General features: G+C 36.5%; 1 protein-coding gene and 1 non-coding gene across 3 annotated transcripts in view; one reads left to right on the forward strand and one right to left on the reverse strand.

Annotated features, from left to right (window-relative positions):
- The window catches only part of LOC113504070 (proton-coupled amino acid transporter-like protein CG1139), a 51,788-nt gene extending 28,322 nt beyond the window's left edge, over nucleotides 1-23,466 (forward strand). Inside the window, exons 2-9 of one of the 2 annotated variants that reach the window (XM_026886163.1) lie at nucleotides 457-541; nucleotides 15,973-16,110; nucleotides 17,877-18,027; nucleotides 19,002-19,211; nucleotides 20,931-21,203; nucleotides 21,556-21,734; nucleotides 21,861-22,030; nucleotides 22,140-23,466. In XM_026886163.1, the coding sequence (XP_026741964.1) occupies nucleotides 462-541; nucleotides 15,973-16,110; nucleotides 17,877-18,027; nucleotides 19,002-19,211; nucleotides 20,931-21,203; nucleotides 21,556-21,734; nucleotides 21,861-22,030; nucleotides 22,140-22,384 (1,446 nt within the window). In that variant the 5' untranslated portion in view covers nucleotides 457-461 and the 3' untranslated portion in view covers nucleotides 22,385-23,466. The remainder of the gene's footprint in view (nucleotides 1-456; nucleotides 542-15,972; nucleotides 16,111-17,876; nucleotides 18,028-19,001; nucleotides 19,212-20,930; nucleotides 21,204-21,555; nucleotides 21,735-21,860; nucleotides 22,031-22,139) is intronic. The other variant, XM_026886162.1, reaches the window with a different exon arrangement.
- Trnan-auu lies at nucleotides 11,600-11,672 on the reverse strand. Its single transcript has one exon. It is a non-coding gene; the product is annotated as a tRNA-Asn (tRNA).
- Nucleotides 23,467-23,581: the final 115 nt, after the last annotated feature.

The following is a 23,581-nucleotide window of genomic DNA, read 5'->3' on the forward strand; positions in this document are numbered from 1 at the left end:
GGCGGGAACCGGAAAGTCACAATTCGATCTCGAGAGTCTCGGGGGATAGCGACACAATGTAACTTTGTATGTTTTTGTTATTGTTTATACATATCGGTACTAATTGATGTATTGTAGCGTTTCTATTAAGTTACTGATTTATTCTACAGTTCATTATTCAAACACTTGATGACACGACTCGTAGTAGTTATGTAAGTGCAACGTAAAACGTGATTGTTTGAACTGCATACATTATTTTACTACTCAAATTTTGCTGATATTGTTGCTAGTCTTGCGCATGAGTTTAATTAGTGAAGATGAGACATAGTAATTTTTAGAGTATATTTTTAATATTACGAGAAAAAATTATGATATTGTTAAGCAGATAGATATAGGTAACAGACATTCCTATTTGAAAAAGTCTATAGCGAAATATGCCTCAAAGAAAAAAAACTAAATAACATTCTATTGTTTCAGATAAAATGCAGAATAATAAAAAATCGCAGAAGGTGCTGGTGAGCCACATCAGTGGCAGTGTCGTCTCCTTCACCCAGGAGGACAGGTAAGGCACTACTTTACAGCTGTGCAGAAACTAAAACAATCACGCAACACCGATCGAAATCCGTCGGGTGTTAAATTCTCCGCAGAATTTCGGTAACTTGCTGGCTTTTGCCTCGCTTCCTGCGCTGGAACAAGTCTTATTTCAAGACACGTAATTTTCGCGCAAAAAATTCTGTAAGTCATTACACTGTAACAGGATTTCAAATTCTTCATTGTCAGTGTCGAACACAACAAACTCAGCCATTGCAGTGTGAACAGTAATAGCTGAGTTGTTGCGTTTGTGTTACAGCCTCCTTCGAATTGGATCTATGCCTATTACAATAGATCCAGGGCCACCTTCGGCTCTCAGCAGTCATCTCGTGCCACGTGAGGTGCGATCCTGCGACCTATTGTAATTTGCTCAAGTATGTGCGAACCCCTTTGACGTCAGTGTATTGGATAAACGATATGTTCTACTTTCTTGTGGTTCAGGATCAACTGTTGACTTTGACATTAATAAACGCAATATTGCATTTGATCCATATTTGTACACGAGTGCAAAGCGATATGAATCTTACGTCTTGGAGATAAAGTCCAAGTCTCCGTCGTAGTGTCGCCTGTCTTGCTCTCTGGTGTAGGTACTCTGCAGTTGTTTGTTAAACTATGATCCTAACGCCTGCCTATGATGGTTTATTGATGTACAATGCCACTAAAGGTTGTGTAATTGCTTCTAATTAACATTAAGGGAATGAACTTTGAATAATTCTGTTTTTGTATCGTGAGAAACTTTTGCATTTAGTGTCGTCCCTGATGAACGAGAACGTGTTCCGTGAAACAGTCTCAGGCTATTAAGTTAAATAGAAAGCGACTAACTCGCCACGTAAGCACAAATGTTGAATAGTGGAAATATTCTCTTAGTAGGAACTCTGAAGTCAGAATTCCAGTGAACCTGTTGCAAGGTTGCTGTTGAGCACATTTAGTAATTCTCAGTTCCTCTGGTTGAACTTCCGATATAAATATAAAGTTGTTCACTTCAGAAGTTGAGTTGGCAGCGAACTTAACACTTGATAGTAACCTAAGTATTGAATAAACTACGATCTAGTTTCATTACTTAAGAATATTTTACTCGCTGAACTGTGAAAGCACTGTTGAAGGTGCTCTTGTTAGTTTTTTGTTTGGTTTGAAGAAAGTAAGGCTGCGTTTTCACAGGCGCTTTTTGATGTCGCATTTTAAGTGAAATTTGTTGGCCTGCGCTAGCAAGGTGCTGAGTGAGCTTGTTTTAGGATTTGGGAGATCTAATTATTATTATTTTGAGGGCATCTACCTATCTCACCTATTACGTATTACCTATTCATTTAACCAAAATAATTATTAAGACTTTTTCAAAACATCAGTTTAGTGCTGGAATAATACGAAGACAGCTCCTTGCAGCGACGACTAACATCAATGCAAACGCAGCCACGGGTAGAAGCTTTCAATTCAATTCAATATATTTACAGGTTACCATAGATTTTTCCATAAAACAGATCTTAAATAATTAAATAGGTAACTAATGCCCCGCCCTTTCAGCATACAATAGTCATGCAGGAATATAAGTAAATTTAAAAAATATTAGTTGTTCACATTAGAAAAAACCTGGAGCCTAAACCAAACAGAACGAATTAAGCTAAGTATAGGTACAGATGACACAGGTTACTGAACACATCGTGACTGAGGGGGACTATATTGGGGAGCAGTGATCTGTCCAATAAGAAGTCTTTTAATACAGTACTAGTACTTGACTACTAACACATCATTTTTAAATCGTTTCAATTCTGTAATTATTCTGATAGGCCATGGAGTATAATTAAAGACGCGCGTCGCCATACAAAAGATACCGTCATGAATAAAATGGGTCTTACCAGCTATAATATAAAAAGAGGAAAGGAATTATCTTGGTAAGTTTTATGTTTGATGGATAATTGAAAGAAAAAATAGAAATACTTAAAAAGGCTGGTCGACTGCTTGTCCTACTTGAAGTTTTTTTGTCTAGACTATATGAGGTTTCCTATCAGTTCAGTAGTTATTAATCATATTGAACAGAGAATTTTACTCGTACCTAGTATAGACGGACTTAAGCTGTCATATATAGGAGAAAAGGATGCATGCATAGAGCCCTTAGCACTACATCATTATAGGCACTAAATGATTAATCTAATAGAGCTACTTTTGCCGTGCGAACTGTGTCCAGAATTATTGCCATAATTGCTAAAAAAAAAATGATAGCCATAAGTTCTCTCACCACTGCTAAGTATATAGCTTTAGTACTCTATCAGGGACCTTCCCGTCTCATAATGAGTACTGGTCACCTTTATTAGCACGTATTTAAAATATATGATCTGTTTGTAATAACAAGTTATGATATTATTATAGTCTTTTTGGTCATCTGTGTCATTTTTTCTTCAAGTTTTGGCTTCGGACGTCCTCAAAGTGTCAATAACCTCGAGGCATGCACTCGGTGACTTGAGCTGTAAAAAAAAACGCTTAAGTTGTGAACAAATAAAAAAGGATTTTAATACGTTCACAAAAAGTCCAAAACTCAGTATTATTATATTTTCGTGTTTTAGTTTATCGATCAGTGACCTGGTTTTTATTATTACTAACATAGAACAATACATTTGAAGCTAGCTTATTTGATATGCAGATAGATGATGAAAGCTAAAAGCTGCAGCGAAGATCAAAGTTCTTTTCTTAAGAGCAAGATAAGAGCCTTCGCTTCTCAGTGATCTAGTTACAATTTCAGTGGAAATTATTATCTATAGCCCATATCTTGTTCCCGGCCCGGTTGGCTGACATTTCTTTTTGTGTCAACTATCCTCATTCTTTACCATCGTTCAAGTTATTTGCATTAAGGCACTCAAACTTAGAACGTACATTCTTGGATCAAACAAATGCTTGTGTCGCGGGGATCGAAAATGCGACACGTTGTGGGCAGTATGTTTGGTGTGACCTTTACAACTCTGTTAGCTGTGCTATCGTCTAGTAATCATGCCCTTCTCAATCCCAGGGGTATCGATGATGATTTCCATACAGATAGGAATACAGGATTAGTTCAGATTTTCACACAACATGCTGTATTGCTTTTTAATGGAGTTGATCGAACTACATTCTGATGTAAATTAGTTTTCGTTTCCATTGTATTATTACATTGTATCTATGTGTTATCTTGCTTCATGTAGGAAATGCATGCTTTAATTACCTAACTTAAAATCTAGTATTTATGATAATAACATCAGCCTATTTACGTCGAACAGGCGTTTTCCCATATGTTTTCATTCAACGAGCTAACTATAGGATCTTATGAAAGTACCTACATACAATTTTGAAAAAGTTACATTTGTGCTTTGCCTGTGTCGGGATCGAACCCTGCCCTGCCACCTCGTGCTTGCTAATCCATGCATAGAATCGCAAGGCCACCGCAACATTCGTTTGTGAAACAAAATTAAAGAACATTTTAGCTCTGAATCGATTTATAAAATCTTACCTATTCTTAAACTTTGCGAAGTTTTCTACATGAAAAGTTTACGTGCTCAAAATAACACATGACATCTTGTTCATAAGTTTTCAGTAGAATGACTTTCTTTAGTTCTCTATTCAAAATTATTAATCAAAATTTTAATGGAAGATCAAAGCCAACTACAGAATCAGTGTTTTAATTACTATCAGGCTCTACTTTAAACAACTTCTTAACTTACAGAGCTAATAAAATACAATTTAATTTATATTTTAATATCGACTTCATAACATTATGCTCTTTAAGGGTAACAGTTATAAAGGCGTTAATTGAATGTATCCTAATAATAAAATGTTCTGCAGGATTTGCCAAAACACGTGTTGAGTTATGGTCTGCCGCGTACAAATTATATGTGCATTGTAGTTATTTTGCTAAACAATTACCTACCGCCATGTATATCCATGTTATGCTATCACTACCAAGTATAGGTACTTCGGTCGACAGTACTTGTGTGTAGCCATCTTAATATATATAAATCTCGTGTCACAATGTTTGTCCTCAATGGACCTCTAAACCACTTAACCGATTATAATAAAATTCGCACCCCATATGCAGTTCGATCCAACTTGAGAGATAGGATAGTTTAAATCTCAAGTTATAGTCGCAATTTCTTCTAACCACGCGGACGAAGTCGCGGGCAAAAGCTAGTAAATTTATAAATTCTTTCGAAATTCAAGTCATTGCAACTGTGTAATCAAATCTTGCAAGCTGAATTTGACCCACATCCTGATTTCCGATTGAACTGAAATTTTGACAGGATATTGCGTCACAATGCGATTTCATGACATGCTATAGAGCTGATCTGATGCTGTTGCTACAGGGTTACCATAGCTTTTATAACACCATCGAATTGAGAATCGTTTAAATTGTCTTTTCGAGTAGATACTTGATCATATACAAAAAAAAAATTTGAAAGATTCTCCTTTTTTTAATTATATTTGCTTGTTAATTCAAAATAGGTTGCCAAATGGCAGCTGTTTTGATGACAAATTTTAATACACAATTAACGGGTTGGATATGTCCCTGATTCACCTACCCCTCTCAACTTTTAAAAGGCGACAGTCCGAAAGACGAACGTTCTATGACTGATTTTTATTCATTGAGCAGTGCTACTAAATAACTTTAAACTTCATAACATCTTAGTCAGGGAGTAATATAAGTCAGGGTAATAAATGAGAAAATTAAAGACAATCATACCTTTTCACATACATATGCTACAAGAATTATCTGGAGTTAGTTAACACTCCGTATAAATAACATATAATAAATGTACTTTGAAATAACGAGTTAGGACTCGCGACACTTAGGGCTCCAAGGTTGGGGGACAAATCAATTTTAAGGTGTGATGTGCAACCATATTTTTTTGGACACCCGTACAGTCTTTTTTTACCCTCGACCTTTATTTTTAGCGGCAGTATTATAGCCGCAACAGAAATATGTACACAATTTGTTTACAAAATTATCTCGCTATAATGTTCTCGTGATACGGCATGGTGACAAACAAATGAATAGACAACGGAGCCTCAGTGATATTTTTCCGTGTTTACCATATAGAAACGAAACTAAAATTATGCGGTACAAATACGTCAGCTAACGTATAAGAAGTAACATAAAAAGTCACCAATTAGTTTGTCGTCACAAAACGAATTTGTTTTTCTTGTAATTCCTGTAAAATGATTGTGCTGCAACATTACTCTCGTATCCAATTACAAAACAATTAATTTACTTAAACTAGCGATGAATAGGCAAGCATTGTTATTAGTCTATTATATCAGAGCGCAGTAGGTTCTGTAGCATTGTAATAATAAGTTCACAGTGAACGCAGTCACAAAAGATTCACATGCAATCAACTATAGGATTGTGCACACCACCTTCAAAGCAGTACTTATATTGAAATGTAAAATAAAGTTGATTAAATAAATTTAATGGAAAATACAAATATAGGTACTTGTGAAGATATTTTTATAGAAATTTCGAATCCTGGAAGGAATACGGGAAAGATAGTGGGCCTAAAATTTAATTAAGAACGTCAATCATGGAAGTATGCAAAAGGAAAGAATGTCGATTTCAATAATTCATTGTGTAACTGTTTCTGTTTGACTTTCTAAAAAAAATATATTTCTCACGAAACCTGAAACCACAAAGTGACATTTCATTGTAGTACTAAAAAATCAATGAATTCAATAGTTTCGCACTTATATGATATGTAGTTAGCATAATGCCCTTACTTCATAGCTATATAGCGTGTTGTGTGGAGCCAGCCTGTTCAAGTTGTGTTCGGCTCAAGGCCGCGGCTTACGACTGCGTTACTACGAGCTGCGCCCGCGCGTGTTGTTGGTGAAATATCAAAATAACTTATTTCGAAACAGCGGTCTTTCCAAAATTGTATCAGGAATTTCCAAGAAAGGTATCTTGGTTCGCTATTGCATGTTTTCTAATCGGTCAAGGTTGTTATCCGTATCCGCTTGTCTATAAAATCCTGGCGGAATGGTGTAATGATATTAAAATGTTCTGACTGCACGTTGCGGTTATTAAGACTATAAATGTACGTGAAAGACTGTATTTAGTATTGTACCTCTGACATCATCAGGGTATTGAGTTGAAGAAGGGAGATAAAAAAGGTTTTTATCATTTATTTGTAAACAAAGCTGAATGATTTTGTATGGCCTAACAAAGTACAGTATTATATTGTCCTAACGGCCCGTAGCGGCGTGTAGCAAGCACATGGACACATTGCAAAATTCCGTTTCCTAATCTTTTCAAGCGTGCATCCTACAAGATCGAACCCGGTCCCATCGTGCCGGCTAGGCGAGGCTCTTGCTCAAACAACATTCAACCAGCTATACTTATTCGTCATCGTTGCGATATTATTATTGTTACTTGTGAATCGGTAACACACTTTCACTTTTCAACATCAAAATCCCTCAATTTGGCCGGTGTTTTGAGACAGAGTCAGTCTCCGTCAGACCACGAGCCCTAGCAGCCGGCTCTAATTATATAAACATATTTAAATAGAAATGGTATGTATTTTTTTAAACATATTATTAAAACATATTAAACTGTTACATCGCATTTACACGTGAGGATTATAAATCTTTTAATTATCTTCTAGAGGACGACACTCATTTTACTCCTGCTATACAGTGCAGTGGCTCTGGTTACTGCCGAAGAAGGAGAGACCAGAGACCTACCAGGCGACATAGAAGACAGTGAGGACTTGGAAAGGAAACATCGAAAGCGAAAAAAGCATGGGCAGCACGGCAGCCCTTGTTATGGCGGTTTTGGAAAAACCTTTGGGTCACAAGACACGTACATTTCGGCTCCTGTAATGAACTACTTCTTCGGAGGCGGCTGTGGAGGAGCACCGATAGTGCCGCAGTACGCACCAGTGCAGCCCTACCCGTATCCGATCCAAGGGGGGCACGGTCATGGGCATGGGGGTCATGGGCATGGGGGTCATGGGCATGGTGGGCATGGTGGGCATGGAGGTCACGGCGGCCATGGGGGTCATGGAGGCCACGGAGGCTATGGCGGCTACGGAGGATTCGGGGGCCCCGGAGGTCATGGTGGCGGTTATGGGGGCTTTGGCGGTCCAGTTACCTTCGGAGGCCAAGGCTTCTACCCTCAACAAGGATTCAACCAAGGTTTCCCCGGACAGTACAATCGACCCTTCCAGAACGCAGTGTCTGCTGCTGCGTCCGGCTTCGGATCGGTGTTGGCTGACTACATCACCAGACCACGAAAAGTTCAGAAGCAAATCAATCAGTTCTTAAGACCTATTTACAGACTGTTTTAGTGTTTCGTTAGTGTTTATCGAACTTTGTTATTAAAATAAGTTTTTCTGAAGTGTCACAAAATAAGTGTTACAGGTCAGAACAGTATATTTTTTTGGAGTGATTTGTAAGTTCAGAGTTGCGTAGTAACTGTCCCGTTGATTCATTTGCGATTCCGTTTGGCTTAGTTTTCCTTTACGGTGCAGTCATCAATATTGCAGTTAGATAAATGAATTACAAGGCTAACTGACCTGGCTTGGTGATGTGCTCTTCTCGTACGTTTAAAAAGTCATGGTACTCATGGTAGGTGTTGTATGGAAAAAATATATTTTAAAAGCTAGCACGAGTAGGGCAACTACAAAGCTCACAGTGGATTCTATGAGTCATATTATGGTGTTATGAAATAACTGTCAGTATTTCTAAAGTTTTGCCCTTTTTAGTTTTATATGAAAATTAGTTTAGAATGTGATTATTTTACAATACCGGTTATTTTATAATTTCATGCAAAATTTTAACTTATTTTAATTAAACATACATATTTTGCGGTTCTGAATATTTTATTAAAAGTTGATGGCGCCAATCGGGATTTTAACGAAAATAGGTTAATCATGTTAACGGGATAATATTTTACAAAAATGGTGGAAATCACTTTAGTAAATTTCAACGTTATACCTTGGTTTTAAGAGCTAAATTTGAATGGTGTTCAAACGTATTTTAAAATCATATAAGCAGGTTTACAGGGTTCTAGTTATCGTAAAAGTTTGTTTCGGGATTAAAGTTATAGTTAAAACAAAAACCTCGATATCTGAATGTTTTCCTGGATACCGAATGGAAAATTAAGGTATATGTTAAAACAATTTAACATTTTCGTTAATAGCTCTCTCATTAATTAAATTGTTGATGTGAAATTAGGAGGTTAGCATATATTTATGTATAAGGGATTAAAGACGTAATATGTGTGCTAATAGACAAAAACATGTCAGAGACGGTTGGCTGAATATCGAAAGTATTGATTAATTATTTTACTTAGTAAAGTACTATTATGTAACAAATGCCGATGCTGTAATAAATATTGTAATGTGCGATAAAACCTGTTTTTTTTATAACTTAGAGAATACGAGAATACTTAGAGAAGACAACCTCATACATAAAATTTAAAATTATTAAATGATGCAACGGTTTACTCACGCGTATTTATCGGGGCAGCCCGACTAGTTTCGGACCCAACCAGAGTCCTCAATTATGAGCAGACGCGCCGGGATCGCGAGTCGAACTGTTGACCTTTAATAATGAATCATTCTCACGATAGTTACTATAAAAAAAATTACATTAATTTTAATTTTCAATTTATTTGTTTTGTTATTTTCATATATTTTCATCAACTTCTCTCTTTTACTTCTGACCTATTTTTTCCAAGCCTTTATCAAATCTTTTTTCCATAACTTGTATAAATATATTCACTAACCTACCTTTAAAGTACTAAGACCTAATAACAGATCATTTCTAGTTTATGAAACCAGTAATCGTTCTTGTAATGATTGTATCGTTATTGCGTGACGAAATGCTTTGTAACCGTGTTTGCTAAGCGACTGTTTGATTATATCACAGCGACGCCCAGCGATTTGCAAACCCCAGCCTTGGCTTATTACGACGAACTATTTTGCCGTCTCTCACAGGAAGCTTTTATGCGATTTTTGTGTTATAAAATTGGAATGTTGGTCTAGTGGCTAGCAGCCCTGACTGCTATGCAGGAGGTAGTGAGTTCGATTCCCACCCAGGACAAATGTTTTTGTGATGAGCAAAATATAATTTGTTATGTTTCTGGGTATAATTATATGTCTATCAGTTGTCTAGTACTCATAATACAAGATTTGGTTTGTTTGAGACTATTTGCCGTTGTTTAAAAGTTGTGAAATATTATTATTATTAATTATGGCAGCAGACAAACAACGACATCGGTTAATTACAGATTACAGACCTAATAGAGTGCAACGCAATTGGGAAGCTTTAAATTTAATTAATCGTGATCAAGATAATTGTATTTTCATTTTGCCGTAAAAGAGATTCGAATATTGTTTGAATGAAATGGGGTGAGTCGTTGAACTCTGTATATGAATAATGAATAAATAAATTACCGTAATTTTAAGGGCTATTATATATTTGATATATATATTATATATATTTGACTGTTTTTTAAATGTATGTATTTGCTACACTGGAAGCCGAATTCTTTTTGTCTGGGATATGCCTGAAAAAGTAATAAGTGTCATCATACTATGGCAGGCGTAGTTCGATGGCATATTTACAGCGTAAGCTTCAAAAGCACCGTGCAATATTTCTTTATTGCGAGGTTGGAAAACAAAAGCATCTAAGTCACAATAATTGAATTTTTATTTAATTTATCATCGTCCCGGGAAAATGCGACCTGATTTAAAACCCTGTAGTAAAATGCCCCAGTTTTTATTCTAGTTTGATTGTAGAATAACAAAAGTAAATAACAGAACTCAGTCGTCCGTGTGAAATAAAACATTTCAGTATATTTTCACCGCTCTGACGATTAAAAGTAATCTGGAACGTGACAAAAGTATGAATTCGCGGCCCGCGGACAGTGTGCTGCAAGTGAGGATCAGTGGTTGATGTAATAGGTTTATTAATGATGATAAACTGTCCTACAAAGGCTCCTTGGTCGACTAGTACAGTAGTACCACACTAAGACGGATCCATAAATAAAAAAAGGTTTGAGAATTGAACGCGACGCTTGGTCAGCGGCATGTTCGATCTCAAATCCAAATATTCAACGTAATGTCAAATAGAACCTTTACGAAAACAACTGTTAACTAATTTTCATTTGTTTCTCTCTCACTTTGTAAAAGCAATTTCTATTATGTTGGTATTACCGCGTTGCCATGCAGCGCTTTTGATCATATATACCGAAGCTCGATGCAATCTCAAAGACAGAGTAGATACAATGTGGTTTGATAGGATCTACGGGAGGCCCATTTCCAATAACTCATCGGCGACATTGTAAATAGGTCACTTGCGTCCGTTAGAAATGCCTGACATGACCTGGATGTAGGCAGGCGAGGTAAGGCGAGCCTTTGCAAGTCGAGGACGAGATGTGAACCAATCTCTGCGCGGACCCGATACCATTGTGTTGTATGCGCCATGATTAGTTCAGTACGGATTAGGTACACTGACATCCTATTCAAACAGACAACCTTTTACGTCCATGTAAATAGAGCCTATTTATAGAACCTTATTAGTCTTTCCGGCTGATATGTGTAGGTAAATGTGAACGTTTTGATCTGGTTTAACATTAACAACAAGATTAACTTTTACACAGAAATAACTTGCCACAGTATATTAATTTTCAGATAAATATTATTTATTGTACCGATTTTGACGGTAACATTAATAATAACAGTAATGATTTCATTTTAATGTAAGTATTTAAAAAATCATAAAATATGTATACTATGAGTTAGATTTCCGAACGCATATACGCAAACTTCGCATAACTTATTTAGTTATCTGTGGTAATTTGTCACATACATAACTGCGCCAACAGTAATTTTATTAGTTTTTGTTTTGTTTTCAGTATTAAAAATTTACAAGTTTGCTTTTAATGTATAACAGCCCAACAGTGAACTTCCATTTTCTTAAGTTGCTAAATTATAAAAATTTGATTAGATGTCAAACTTGAATATCAAGAAACATTCCCAAAATATCAAAAAGGGCAACGGCGGTAATGGTTAGACCCGTGTGGGAATTGAACCCACGACCTTCGTACTAATAGTACGACGCTCTCTCAACTGAGCTAACGGGCCCTCTGAGGGACAAATTCAAATTACTGACTGCAAGGCGGAGAAAATCAATAAATACGCGCAATTGCAAAGCGCTCCTTTACAATTTTATTAACGGCTTAACGCCAACTTTGAACAAAACTTTACGAAGTGAAACTTCTTTATCGGCTGATCGAGTTGGATTGTGGCGATGGTTATATCTACACTAATGTAATAAGGAGGAAAGATTTTAATACATATTATAAAGAGGAAATATTTGAATGTACCTATGTTTGTAATGAATAAACTCAAAAACTATTGCAAGAACCGATTTCGAAAACTCTTTCACAATAAGAATTAAAAATATATTTAATCATTTAATTTGTTTGAAAATGATTGCGTGGTAAAATAAACAGAGAGCAGTAGAGTAGATAAGAGTAAAAAAGCAGTTTAAAAACTCAGGAAAAATTAGTCGATTTGAAAAAACATGTCAGTGTTAGATAGTATCTTCATTGAGGAAGGCTATAGGATATTCATCTAGCATCACGCTTTGGGTAATAAAAGCAGGGTACCTTATGAAATATCCTACAAATACCGGCCGAAATCGGGTAGAGTCCGATTTTAAAAATTCTTTATTGTATATCTTCTAACCATGCGGACATATTTTATATTTATCGTGTTGTTTGGACCAATTAGTGCTTCGGTCAGGTAAATGCATGCTTCGTTTGACGTTGTCAATGTCCGAATTACATTTCATATTTAGTTGTCCTTATGTGAAATAGCAGTAAGTCGATACATACCAGGAATGATTTGCAATATCAGCTAGAATGCACCTTCATTTGGCTGTGGGAATGTAAAGCCCCATAGCTCATGCCTCGTGTGCTGCCGGCATTGTCCCGGGTTCCTTTATTACATTTTTCATTTTTATTTAATCCTTGGTAGCTTTCGTTTAGCTGCTCTACTTCATCAGCCCCGCAGACTGTGCATTGCGACGCAAAGGAAAAGCCGTATAAATTCCAGTACTTAAGTATCGGGAGAATATTGGTACGGCATTTTCAGAGAGGCGCTCAGCATTTTTTTTGTTAAGATTATCTATAAAGATGTATACAATAAGTGACAGTCTATAGATATTTTTAAATCCTTTATATATTGAAATTTGAATTGAAATGTCGTGAAGGCCTTGCTGTTCTTTGTATGGACTTGTAAGTGCGAGATGTGACTTTTCCAACTTTCTTTAAGACACCTCTAACTCTCGTTGAAGGAAAACATTTCGAGTAAACTTTGACTTCAAGTGTAAAAAAAATTCTTAATAGGTTCTATATGGGAGGAGGCCTATGCCTAGCTGTTAAACAGACGCAAATCAAATAGAAATTAAATATTATTTTTCATTATCAATTATCCTTAGACTAAAACGAATAAAATCATAAATAGCTGCCGGAAGTCACAACCTTCGTCCCTAATCAGCCATGATCTCCGTAATTATGCTAAATAACGACCATCATGACACCGCTATGTATATTAACCGTCTTGCCATTTGTTTCATAGATTGTGTACCTGCCTATGAACATTTACAGTATTCAACAGGTAATGACTGTACTTAAAAACAAGTCTATTGTATTCTAAATGGACTGTACAGTGCACAAGAAGAGTTTGAAGTAAAAAAGTAATTGTTACAGCTATTGCAAAAAATACTTTTTGTTTTATTTTTGTCGCTAATGATGACATGATAGTTGGACACGCGTGATGTCAAATAATGAGAGTAAAAAATAATAATGTGATTTTCTTGAATAGTTTTGTATTATTAAAAGATCACAGTTGACTCTTGAGTAATAATTTTGCTCCATTCCATGGTGGAAGAGAAAATTGTTTTTGTTTCTGATATCATATTATACTTTCAGCGATAACACCGACTGTTATGGTTCCATGTCACTTGTATCTATAATGTAAAATCCTGTACTTAAGTGGTGAGCAAAAAATAATATTTTATCTGTCTATACTGTTATAAGTTTCGACCGTAATCCATAACTTGAATTTAAATACTTACCTACTACTTTACTTACCTTTTAATTATCTTGGAATTCCATTCGTCATTTATTTACGTACGCCGATTCCCTTACATATGACGTCAGTGTCAAGTGCGATAGATAGCTCGTGATAACCAATTATGAAGCTGTATTGATGGCCCGTGCGATTGTTTCCGGGGAGACGTCCTGCACAATTCAATCCCATTCACGCTTCAATACGTCAGATCAATTAGAACCATACGCTATGAGTTTCGTATTTAATTGGAAACATTAATAGTATTGAAAGCATTGTAGTACTACGTAGCGAAAGGCATATGCAGGCGTCAAAGTAACAACGTAAATGGGAAAACAGAGATACCTACGCATCGTTCAAGAATAATAGTATATAAGGGTCTTGTGTTACCTCGTGTAGATTAGATAGGATATAAAGCAGACAAGTTAGCTTTGTAATATTGGTGAAGTGTAACGTGCAAATAAGGTAATGAAGAAAAAAGGTTTGTTGATAAATAAATATTAGGCTACCCATCCTGAGTACCGTAACAACCGCGGCTTAAAAATGTCATCTGTAAAAAGTTCAATAGCTATCACATTTTAAGAGATACCGATGAAGGATGGATGGCCAAAACGGTGCCTCAGTACTATGGTTCCGTTTTTACCTCTTGGGTGGGAAATGTGAAAATGATTAAAGTATTTTTTATTAAAACGACTTCCGCACTAAGGAATTCAATTCAAGTCTCAAAGGCCTTAAACTTAAACACTTGTGGATCACACAAACGCTTGGCCTACGCGGGGATTACCTCAACCACTCGGCTACACGTGCAGTCAAAATGCTATTAAGCTAACTAAGCATATATATCAGATTATTCGCTCGTATGAAAATGATTACAGAATAACCTTTCTCTGTCGTAGTAACAGTTCGTTTTCCCGTGTACTATGAAATATGAAGAGACTTCCTTTGATATCAAAAAGGATGTTGAGAGGAAATAGTCTTCGTGTGTTGTTAGGTAAACAGAAACTGCCTTTATGAGGAGAAAAGAAGTTTTGTTGCAATTTAGTATTGACAGTAAGACTTTGTATCCTACTAACATTATAAATGCATGTTTGTTCTACTTGGTACCAAAATAGTTTAAAACCACGATTAATAAGTACATAGGATAGTTTTTGTCCCGATTTCATTTTCTGGTTTTCGATTTATAGCGATCGGGCCTGAAGTTATACTTAATTATAAATCCTAATAATTTTGATTATAGAACAGTGACTTTCCATTGCGGATAACTAACAATATTATAGAGTTAGATGATTATTATTAGAGAGTTAGACAATATTATAAGAACAGTGACTTGCCTTATGTTATCGAAAAAATACTTCGGTGAAGTCCGATTTCGTTAAAATAAACTTTATTTGAGGAAATTAATTCATAATAGTATTTCAAAATACTCGGTTTTCATTTAATTTTGTTTAGAATTTCAAAGTCTACGTACTTCGGAACATACTTTATGCATGTAAATAGGAAACATTCATATAGATAATGTATTAGCATTGTTATATCACAATCATAATCAACGCGTTTTCTTAGTCTCAGTATGGGAGCCTTGGTATAATTAATGGGCTATTGTTCGCACCCCCCGCCCCTGCCACGTGGGGACACTGCAAATAACGTAATTAGTATCAACACTATCAACGCACTGTTATAGCAGGCTAAGGTCAAAGGTGATAATTTATTGATGTCCATCATCGAATTAAGACGCCGAACACGAGTCAAGACCAATGATTCAGTTTCATTCTTGAACCAATTATGTTATTAATGAATGTTACTGATCACATTAATGTAAGTCGTTATAAAAAGCAACTAGTAAATTTGGTTGAGTTTATACCAAATAAGGGGTATTTGACTAAATCTTATAATTTAAATCCGTATTAGTCCGTCATACAATTTACAAAAAAATATACGTATTTATTTTCATTTTAAAACATAATTATAAACTGTAAGGAAGATCACAAGCACCTAAGTTTGTTAGTGGGGGCAAAGAAAATTTTTTCTGGTAAAAAGCGCAGTCCTAAGCCATATCAGGCGAGATTTAAATCACAGTGTAATATATTTTGGAAATCTGCCTGACGGAATAAACAGCTTTTTTATTCGTTTCTTGCGTTATGCGTCTAATCCATATTTCGTAGAGGGACCACTAGTACCTAAAAGTATCTATTATTATAGTTGTGCAATCCACATTTGCTAGTCTAACTATAAAAAGTCGGCAGCAAGCCCTTGGACCGCGCCTAGAAGCCCACCGTATAAGTTATAAATAACACGCTTTCTTTTCTAGCAGTGTCTCCGATGGCTACGGCATGTTCCCGTCGCGAGAGCAGATCATCCCGAACAACAAGTTCGACGCCGAGAATGCGAAGGCTCTGAACGGACATCCCCACCACGACGGGCATCACCATGTCACACACCCCACCTCGTAAGTGAATAGAAAACAAATAAAGAAAAAAAAAACTAATTACCTTGAAACTTTTACTGTTTGGACTTAGCTGTTTAGGACTACTATTTATTTGTAAACAGCACCTATTAACCCATATTTTATATGTCGGCAGTGAAGGTAAGGTAGTTATTGGTATCTAAGACTTAAGTCTCCCCGTTAATTTAGCAAAATGTGTTGTGAAAAGCAGAAGAATTGTGAATGTATCTTTTCTCTATAATTAATAAATATTGTAACTATTTTTTCGAGTGTTTGCTGCCTCACAACTGGTGATGGTAGGTATTCTCGGATTTGTTCGCTCGAACTATTCCATCATTGTATAAAAAATGGTATTTATAATGGTAAAAATAAAGAATACTTTCGGAATTCAGACAACATAAGTAAGTAGAAGACTCGCATATAAGCCAATTCATACCAAAAAAGTCTCACAATTTCGATTTAACATCGGCTTTTAGATTGATACACTAATCACATAAATGAGTCCCTAGCGAAAATGCAGTTAGTTCCAAAATGTTTAATAAACGGTTCGTACACGAGCGCATCGCCGGCACTGGATCGAGGTTAACCTAATTTAGGAACGACTCCAACGCAGTTACCGTGTCCTGTATCTAGGCTTCACTAGTGATTCGATTTAACTGTGGTGCAATTGAATAACAGAAAATCTGCTCAACTTGAATGAATGTTCTAAACTTGTCGGCACGTTCCACTAGAGACTGTGATATGATTTAATGCTATTAGAGAGTTGATTGTTGATCGTAATTGTCAACTCTAACAATGAATAGGGATGATTACTTCAAATTATAATGGGATTGCACTCTTTTATGGCATTTATGATAACAACCATAAAAAAAATTACTCGCCTAAATAAAACAAGAGTAATGAATCGTAGGACTTTTATAACTTTTAGATGTTGTTATGTACTCTTAGGTGACGACGTCACACAAGCACAAGTCCTAAACTCTCTATTTTAATATTTATTGTCGGACTAAAATGCTACACGTCGGAGACAGTGCCGTTATCGGATCAGAAAACGTTTTCCTTTGTGCTTCAAAACGTACGGAACTAGACAATAATATTGCGATCTAAGTGGGGAGCTTTGTAGGTACACGGTTTTTCCTTGGAGCTCAGTAAATAAGTTTAGAGCATTAACTCTAGTGTTGTTTTGTCATCCTTTTGGAAGACTACCGTAGAAAAGTGAATCCCATGCTTTGTTAGAAAATTAAATTACTGTTCATAATTTTCCTTTTAAGAAACGAAACTTTTACCGTTTTATTTTAAGGATATTTTATACTTAAAATAAAACTTACCTACTTATATATATTGTTATAAGTATCAACAACAACTGAGTAAATAGAAAGAAAACATCGTATAGATCATTATAAGTTCCGGTACAATTACTGAAACAGTCAACGTGTGAAATTACAATTTCCGTTTGTCTCCATCATTTGCTTTTGCGAGGGCAACAAACAACAAGAAAGTGGACTGTCTGTATTCGACACGCTTGTTTTTATGTCCATCAGGTAGACTTTTAATTATTGGATAGATATTGGTAATTCTGTCCACAAACATAAAATTATTATGATATTGAGAATAAAAAAATTCTTACGTAGCCGTGCAATTTAACGTGCGTAAAAAAATCAATTATACTTCAAAATCAGTCTTTGTTTTGGGGTTTTCGAACTTTTACACAAAGACCTTATCTTTATTTTCAACGGAAAGAGATTTTAGTAAAATTTGTTCCTATACAGGTATGCGGATACCATGCTCCACCTGTTCCGCGGGAACATCGGCACCGGTCTGCTGGCCATGGGCGACGCCTTCAAGAACGGCGGCATCGTCTTCTCCCCAATCGTCACCGCACTGCTCGGCATCATCTGCGTCCACGCGCAGCACTTACTGGTCAGTAATTACCCCTTAAGGTGAACACAAACTTGGGATGCTATCGCTTCCTTAACATGAAGTGTGGATGTTCCGTGTGGAGTGCGGACCAAGTCTTTTTTGTTGAAAATTCGGGATATGTTGGACTTCTACCCACTGAAAACATCCCGATCCCCTTCTACTGCTTTAGCCGGAGTCAGACTCTGGCTGGCTCTAGTCCTTTGGACTAATTCTCAAGGGATAGGTGTAAAAAGCCCACATCTCACTCCTCATAAAACTGGGTGCGCTGGAAAACGCGCCCGTCTCCTTTTTAGCCTGCTAGCTGATCGGGTGACAGGGTGCCCTCCCCGCCACCATGCGTACCAAGTCTGCGATCATCTTCAATTAGCATCACTTTCAGCTTTCAGCACTCATTTAGTATCTAATAATGATAGTCACGTACGCTTCAAATTTAAAGCGTTGTGCATACAAACGAGCGACGTCGTGAACGTCTGCTCCGTGGCACTGATACGTGACGTTCAATAGCTTACGTATGAAAACAGTGTAACATCGTCAAACATCGGTTTAAAGCCAAATGAAGGACTTAAACGGTGTATTGGGTGGTATGACAGGTACTAATTAATACGCGCTCAGGAAGTCGAACTTAAGTGGTTGCAGGTTAATTATTTTTTAATTGAACTGTCTCGGTAATATCCTGAACGGCTTGATATTGGAATTTGATTTGTATTTTCAATGACCTGTAATTGTAAACCGTTTTGATTGCGTGAGAAATGCGTTTAAATGATTGAACTTGTTACGTGTTTATCTGATTAGATAGTTACATACTTAAGAGCAAAGCGTATAGAGGTTGCAATGGGTGTACATATATTTATTGTAACAATTTTTTAAAAATTCATAAACTGTTTATCACGTTATCCTAAAAATATAACATAAATAATAATTTACAGTACCTAAGCAATGAAATTAATTTGATCAAATAATCTAAATTCCCGTAGCTGAACTGCTCTGAGGAGATGCACCGCCAGACACACCGGGAGAGTCCTCCGGGCTTCGCCGACACCGTGTACCTAGTGTTCAAGAACGGGCCCATACAGACTCGCCGCCTTGCCACGCCCATCAAGATCATGGTCAACAGCTTCCTCTGCGTCACGCAGCTCGGCTTTTGCTGCGTATATATCGTCTTCATCGCGAACAATGTTAAAATGGTAAGTGAAATTATAAGTATGGAGTTGTTTTTTTAAGGCAGTCTTCGATCACCGTGTCTGTCGCATCGTCTCGAACAGTTTAATATTTTCAGTTCGGCGTGAAGTTCAAAAATCTCCCATCGTTTGTTGACCTCAAGGATGGAGATTGTCAAGCTTTAGTCAGTATAAGGAAATTCTTGAAGAGTTATCATGCGCCACGAATTCTAAAACTAACTGAACTGAGACTTAGCTAGTTTCGTTGAGTCTAAAGTTAAAAAGTTAATCTCTTCTGTTGAAGGTGTATCATTTAGAACATCTGAGAGTGACGAAAGATTAAATTAGGTACTTTTAGAAACTGGACATAAAAGTTTCGTTTACCTTCACCCTACTTTCACTGTGTGCTTCTAATACTGGATAGCCAATATACCCAAGAAATAGCTTACTTCTGAATGTGAGGCTATTTATTACCTGCCGTGCTACAAAATAGAAAAACATTGCGCCGAACTCCAGTAAACGCATGGAGTATACCGGTACAAATCAAGTGTATCTATTTGCATTCGAATTAAGTAGCCTGATGTATCTACTTACTGATAATATAAACGTATAAACAGATTTTTCGGATCCCATTCTGATCTACCTACGCTAAAAGTTCGTCGTCTGTTTATGAAATTCAATTTCCGCCTCTTTTCCATTGAACCGAGTTGCATTTAAACTTATAGTACCTGCACCTTCTTTCTGCACTTAGGCAGGACTGTTGCCTTTGAGAAAGCGAGACGGAATTAATCGGAACGTCTCTCTTCCACCCGCAAATGGTATAGACCTCTTGCTGAAATTTTAATAGACTTAGTGAACATATTTCCTGTTGTAAAACTGACTCCAGACTTCGCTTCTAAAAGACTACTTCGGAGTCTGTCTGACGTTGAAGGGAATAATTAATGACTTCGTAAACTTTTAGTCTAGGTCCTGAATTACGATTATTTTGTTCAGAGTTAATATAACGTACGAGTTTTGTTATTAAAATATCTTCATATAAAATGTTCTGCGCGACTCTAAACTATAATAACGTGCGTTCTAATTTGCAGACGCCATTTATATTGCAATATACCTCGATGGTTCAACAGGTAAGAACGACGTGATATTAAAATGGTACGAAGCTCGCCTTTAAGAGTTAACAGGATTACCGTCGCATATTGGCTTTGTGGTAGAGATTTTATTTATTTAGACAATAAACGGAAGATTCTTGTGGGGCGAAGGTAGGAAACCGAGTTTATTAAATAAATGTCTGTTTCTCTTAGATCAGGAAATTTGAGGGATAAAAAACATAGATACCTACGTAGATAGATACCTACTAGATAACTGGTTGCGTTACGAGGTTAGTCTTCAAACTTTTGAATCCTCTATTCACTGGAGCAAGAATTTAGTACTTTTTTTTTCGGCTATAGTTCAATATTAAAGTGATATTTTAAAATTACAATATTAGTTTTGTTACCACTTTGTTTGTTTGAACTTTACTCACAATAAAAAAATCATGAGTGGTCCGTCTCTCAGAACCCCAATATACAAGCAAAGCTACTAGACACTGTAATTTTCAACTAAGATAATCAAACTCGTTTTCATATGACTCAGGGATGTTTGCAAATCCCTCGCGACACAAGGAATTCATTCCTAAGTGCGGGATACGTTTTTTATAATTAAAAATGCTTTTATCACTTCTTAATACAACTTTTCTGCTACGTTTAGATTTGCAGTCAGTACAACATCCACATCGAGCTGTCTGTGCACATGATTTTCGTCGTCGTCCCGGTTCTCGTGGCCTGCATGGTGCGCAACCTCAAGTACCTGACTCCGTTCTCCACTGTGGCTAACATCCTGATGGCCGTCGGAGTCGCTGTCGTGGTGTACGAGGCTACCCAGGAGCTGCCCCCCGTCCAGAGCAGGGAGTACATCGCCTCCTGGCAACAACTGCCCCTCTACTTCGGAACTGCCATCTACGCTTTTGAAGGCATCGGATTGGTGAGTTTTAAAGACCAATTTTAAAGATAAGTGCGACTACGGACTAATGATATGCGTTGTAAGGCTAATATAATTGCGAAGGGTAAATTCTGTATCTTGAAATGCGAATATGATTTTGTTTGTTGTAACGGTATGGCCTAGAATTTAGCCTGTATAGAATAAGATAGGTACCTACAATTTTTAAAGCTGTATGCAAGAACTATTTTATTTATGTGACGATTGTAAGTTACTGTCTCTGCATTGCACTTGTTAATGATAGAAAATGCATAGAGCGATATTTTGAAGTGCGTTTTGTGCTTTGATCTGGTCTGTGGCTATTTGCGCTTTTAAATAAAAATTAATCTTTCAAAAGGTCCTTCCCCTGAAGAACGAGATGAAGAAACCGGAGATGTTCCAGAAGCCTCTAGGAGTACTCAACGTCGGCATGATGGTCGTCGGCAGCATCTTCATCACCGTGGGCTTCCTGGGATACCTCAAGTGGGGCGATGACGTGCTTGGCAGCTTGACTCTTAACCTGCAGCCTGGCAGAGTGTAAGTCTTATGGTGTCGCAAATGGGCTGGATATGATGTCATACAAAATACTGAAGTTGGAGGAAACACTTACATTCCTACTCAAGCATTAGTATAGCATCTCATTACATATCTGTGTCTTTGCAGGCTGAGCAACGTAGTCCAGGGCCTGATCGCGTTGGCAATGCTGTTCACATACCCGCTCCAATTCTACGTTCCCGTTGCCATCACCTGGCCGGTACTTCGCAAGAAATACGCCGCCACCCACCCCGTCGCTAAGGAGCTGGGATACAGGGCTTTGCTGGTTTTACTCACATGTAAGTAGCATTTTGATGGAGACAGAAAATATTCTAAACCAAATTCCTTTTCCTTGTCGCTCCCCTTATGTGTTAACCCTTGCTTTATATTTGTCTATTTTGCTTACAGTTGTACTGGCTGAATCGATCCCAGAGCTTGGCCTCTTCATATCGCTGGTAGGCGCTGTCAGCAGCACAGCCTTGGCTCTGATGTTCCCGCCTCTCATCGAGCTGGTCTCCCAGTCACAGAAGCCCGGTGGCATCCCCAAGTACATGATTGCCAAAGACTGCTTCATCATTCTTTTGGGCCTGTTCATCTTCGTCACTGGCACCTACGAGAGCGTCGCTTCCATCATCAGGGCGTTCAAACAGTAAACTAGTTAAATTAAGTATACGTTAAATGAAGTCTGTGTGTTAGTAGTTGCATTGTCAAAAATAGTTTATAGTTATAAATTTTGCTCACAAGATACCTTCCCAAATTGTGAGGTAGTTTAATGCTTTTGATGTACACCACAAATATTTATCTGTCGTTGAAATTTCCAAATTTTATTTAGACTTATAAAGAATCTATTTATGTATGGATATATATGTAGCCACTAATGAAAGAATAATATTGACACTTGATGCTATAAGTATTCCCTATATTTATTGACAGATGGTATTAAGAATGCCTGATTTTATCGTAGTATATTGTTAAAGAAATATCTCTCTGAAACATTCGAATTTGTGTGTAGAGATAGGTGGTCTCTGTGTGATCTTACTTCTACAATTAATGTATGTGAATAGTAATGTGTCGTCTATAAGCATTTATTCATATAGATAAGCTCATTGCCAAAAACAGTACCTAAGTAGCAGACGTACCAATACACTGGACATGATTTTGTTTATGATATTGTGAAGATTTAAAACTCCCATAGAAATATTTTGCTAAAGAATTATATTTACTCTTGTTACCTTTTATCAAAGAAAAAAAATATGTCTAAAGCCAAAGGATAAAAGATTCTCTAAATATTTATGCTTTTTCTTACGGGGAAAGGCACCATATTATCTATATTGATGTGAATTTAGATTGGATGTTAAACTTAAAAGTAGCCATTTAAAATCAATGTTAGGAAAAACTACATAAAAAGACGTACAAATACCAATGGTTTATTTTAAGGAATCGTATTTTTAGGTTTATTTTGTTTCTTAGTTTAATTATCATTACCTATAAGTTTCTATAAACATGAAAAAGAATAGCTGTGACAATGACGTGATTGATTAAAATATAAGTTTTCTTGAATTTCGAATATGTCTCGTGAATGCAAATGATCACATTAAAAGTCGCGTTTATGATGTTTGTGAAATGGTTTCAGAATGTATTTTTAAGACATTTAAGTGCAACTATGACTATGTAATCTTAAATTTAAATCCTGATTCTATTGTTATTTTTCTGTGATACAAGCTATTAAATAAATGTCGTGATAAGTGTGACTTTATTTTATTTTGACTGTATGGGTTGAAGTGCAAGGAATATAAATAAAAACTTAAATTAAGGCACAAAGTGTTATCCACTCTATGTAGGTGAGTAGT

Source organism: Trichoplusia ni, chromosome 21 (assembly GCF_003590095.1).
Source record: "Trichoplusia ni isolate ovarian cell line Hi5 chromosome 21, tn1, whole genome shotgun sequence".
Classification (NCBI taxonomy): domain Eukaryota; kingdom Metazoa; phylum Arthropoda; class Insecta; order Lepidoptera; family Noctuidae; genus Trichoplusia; species Trichoplusia ni.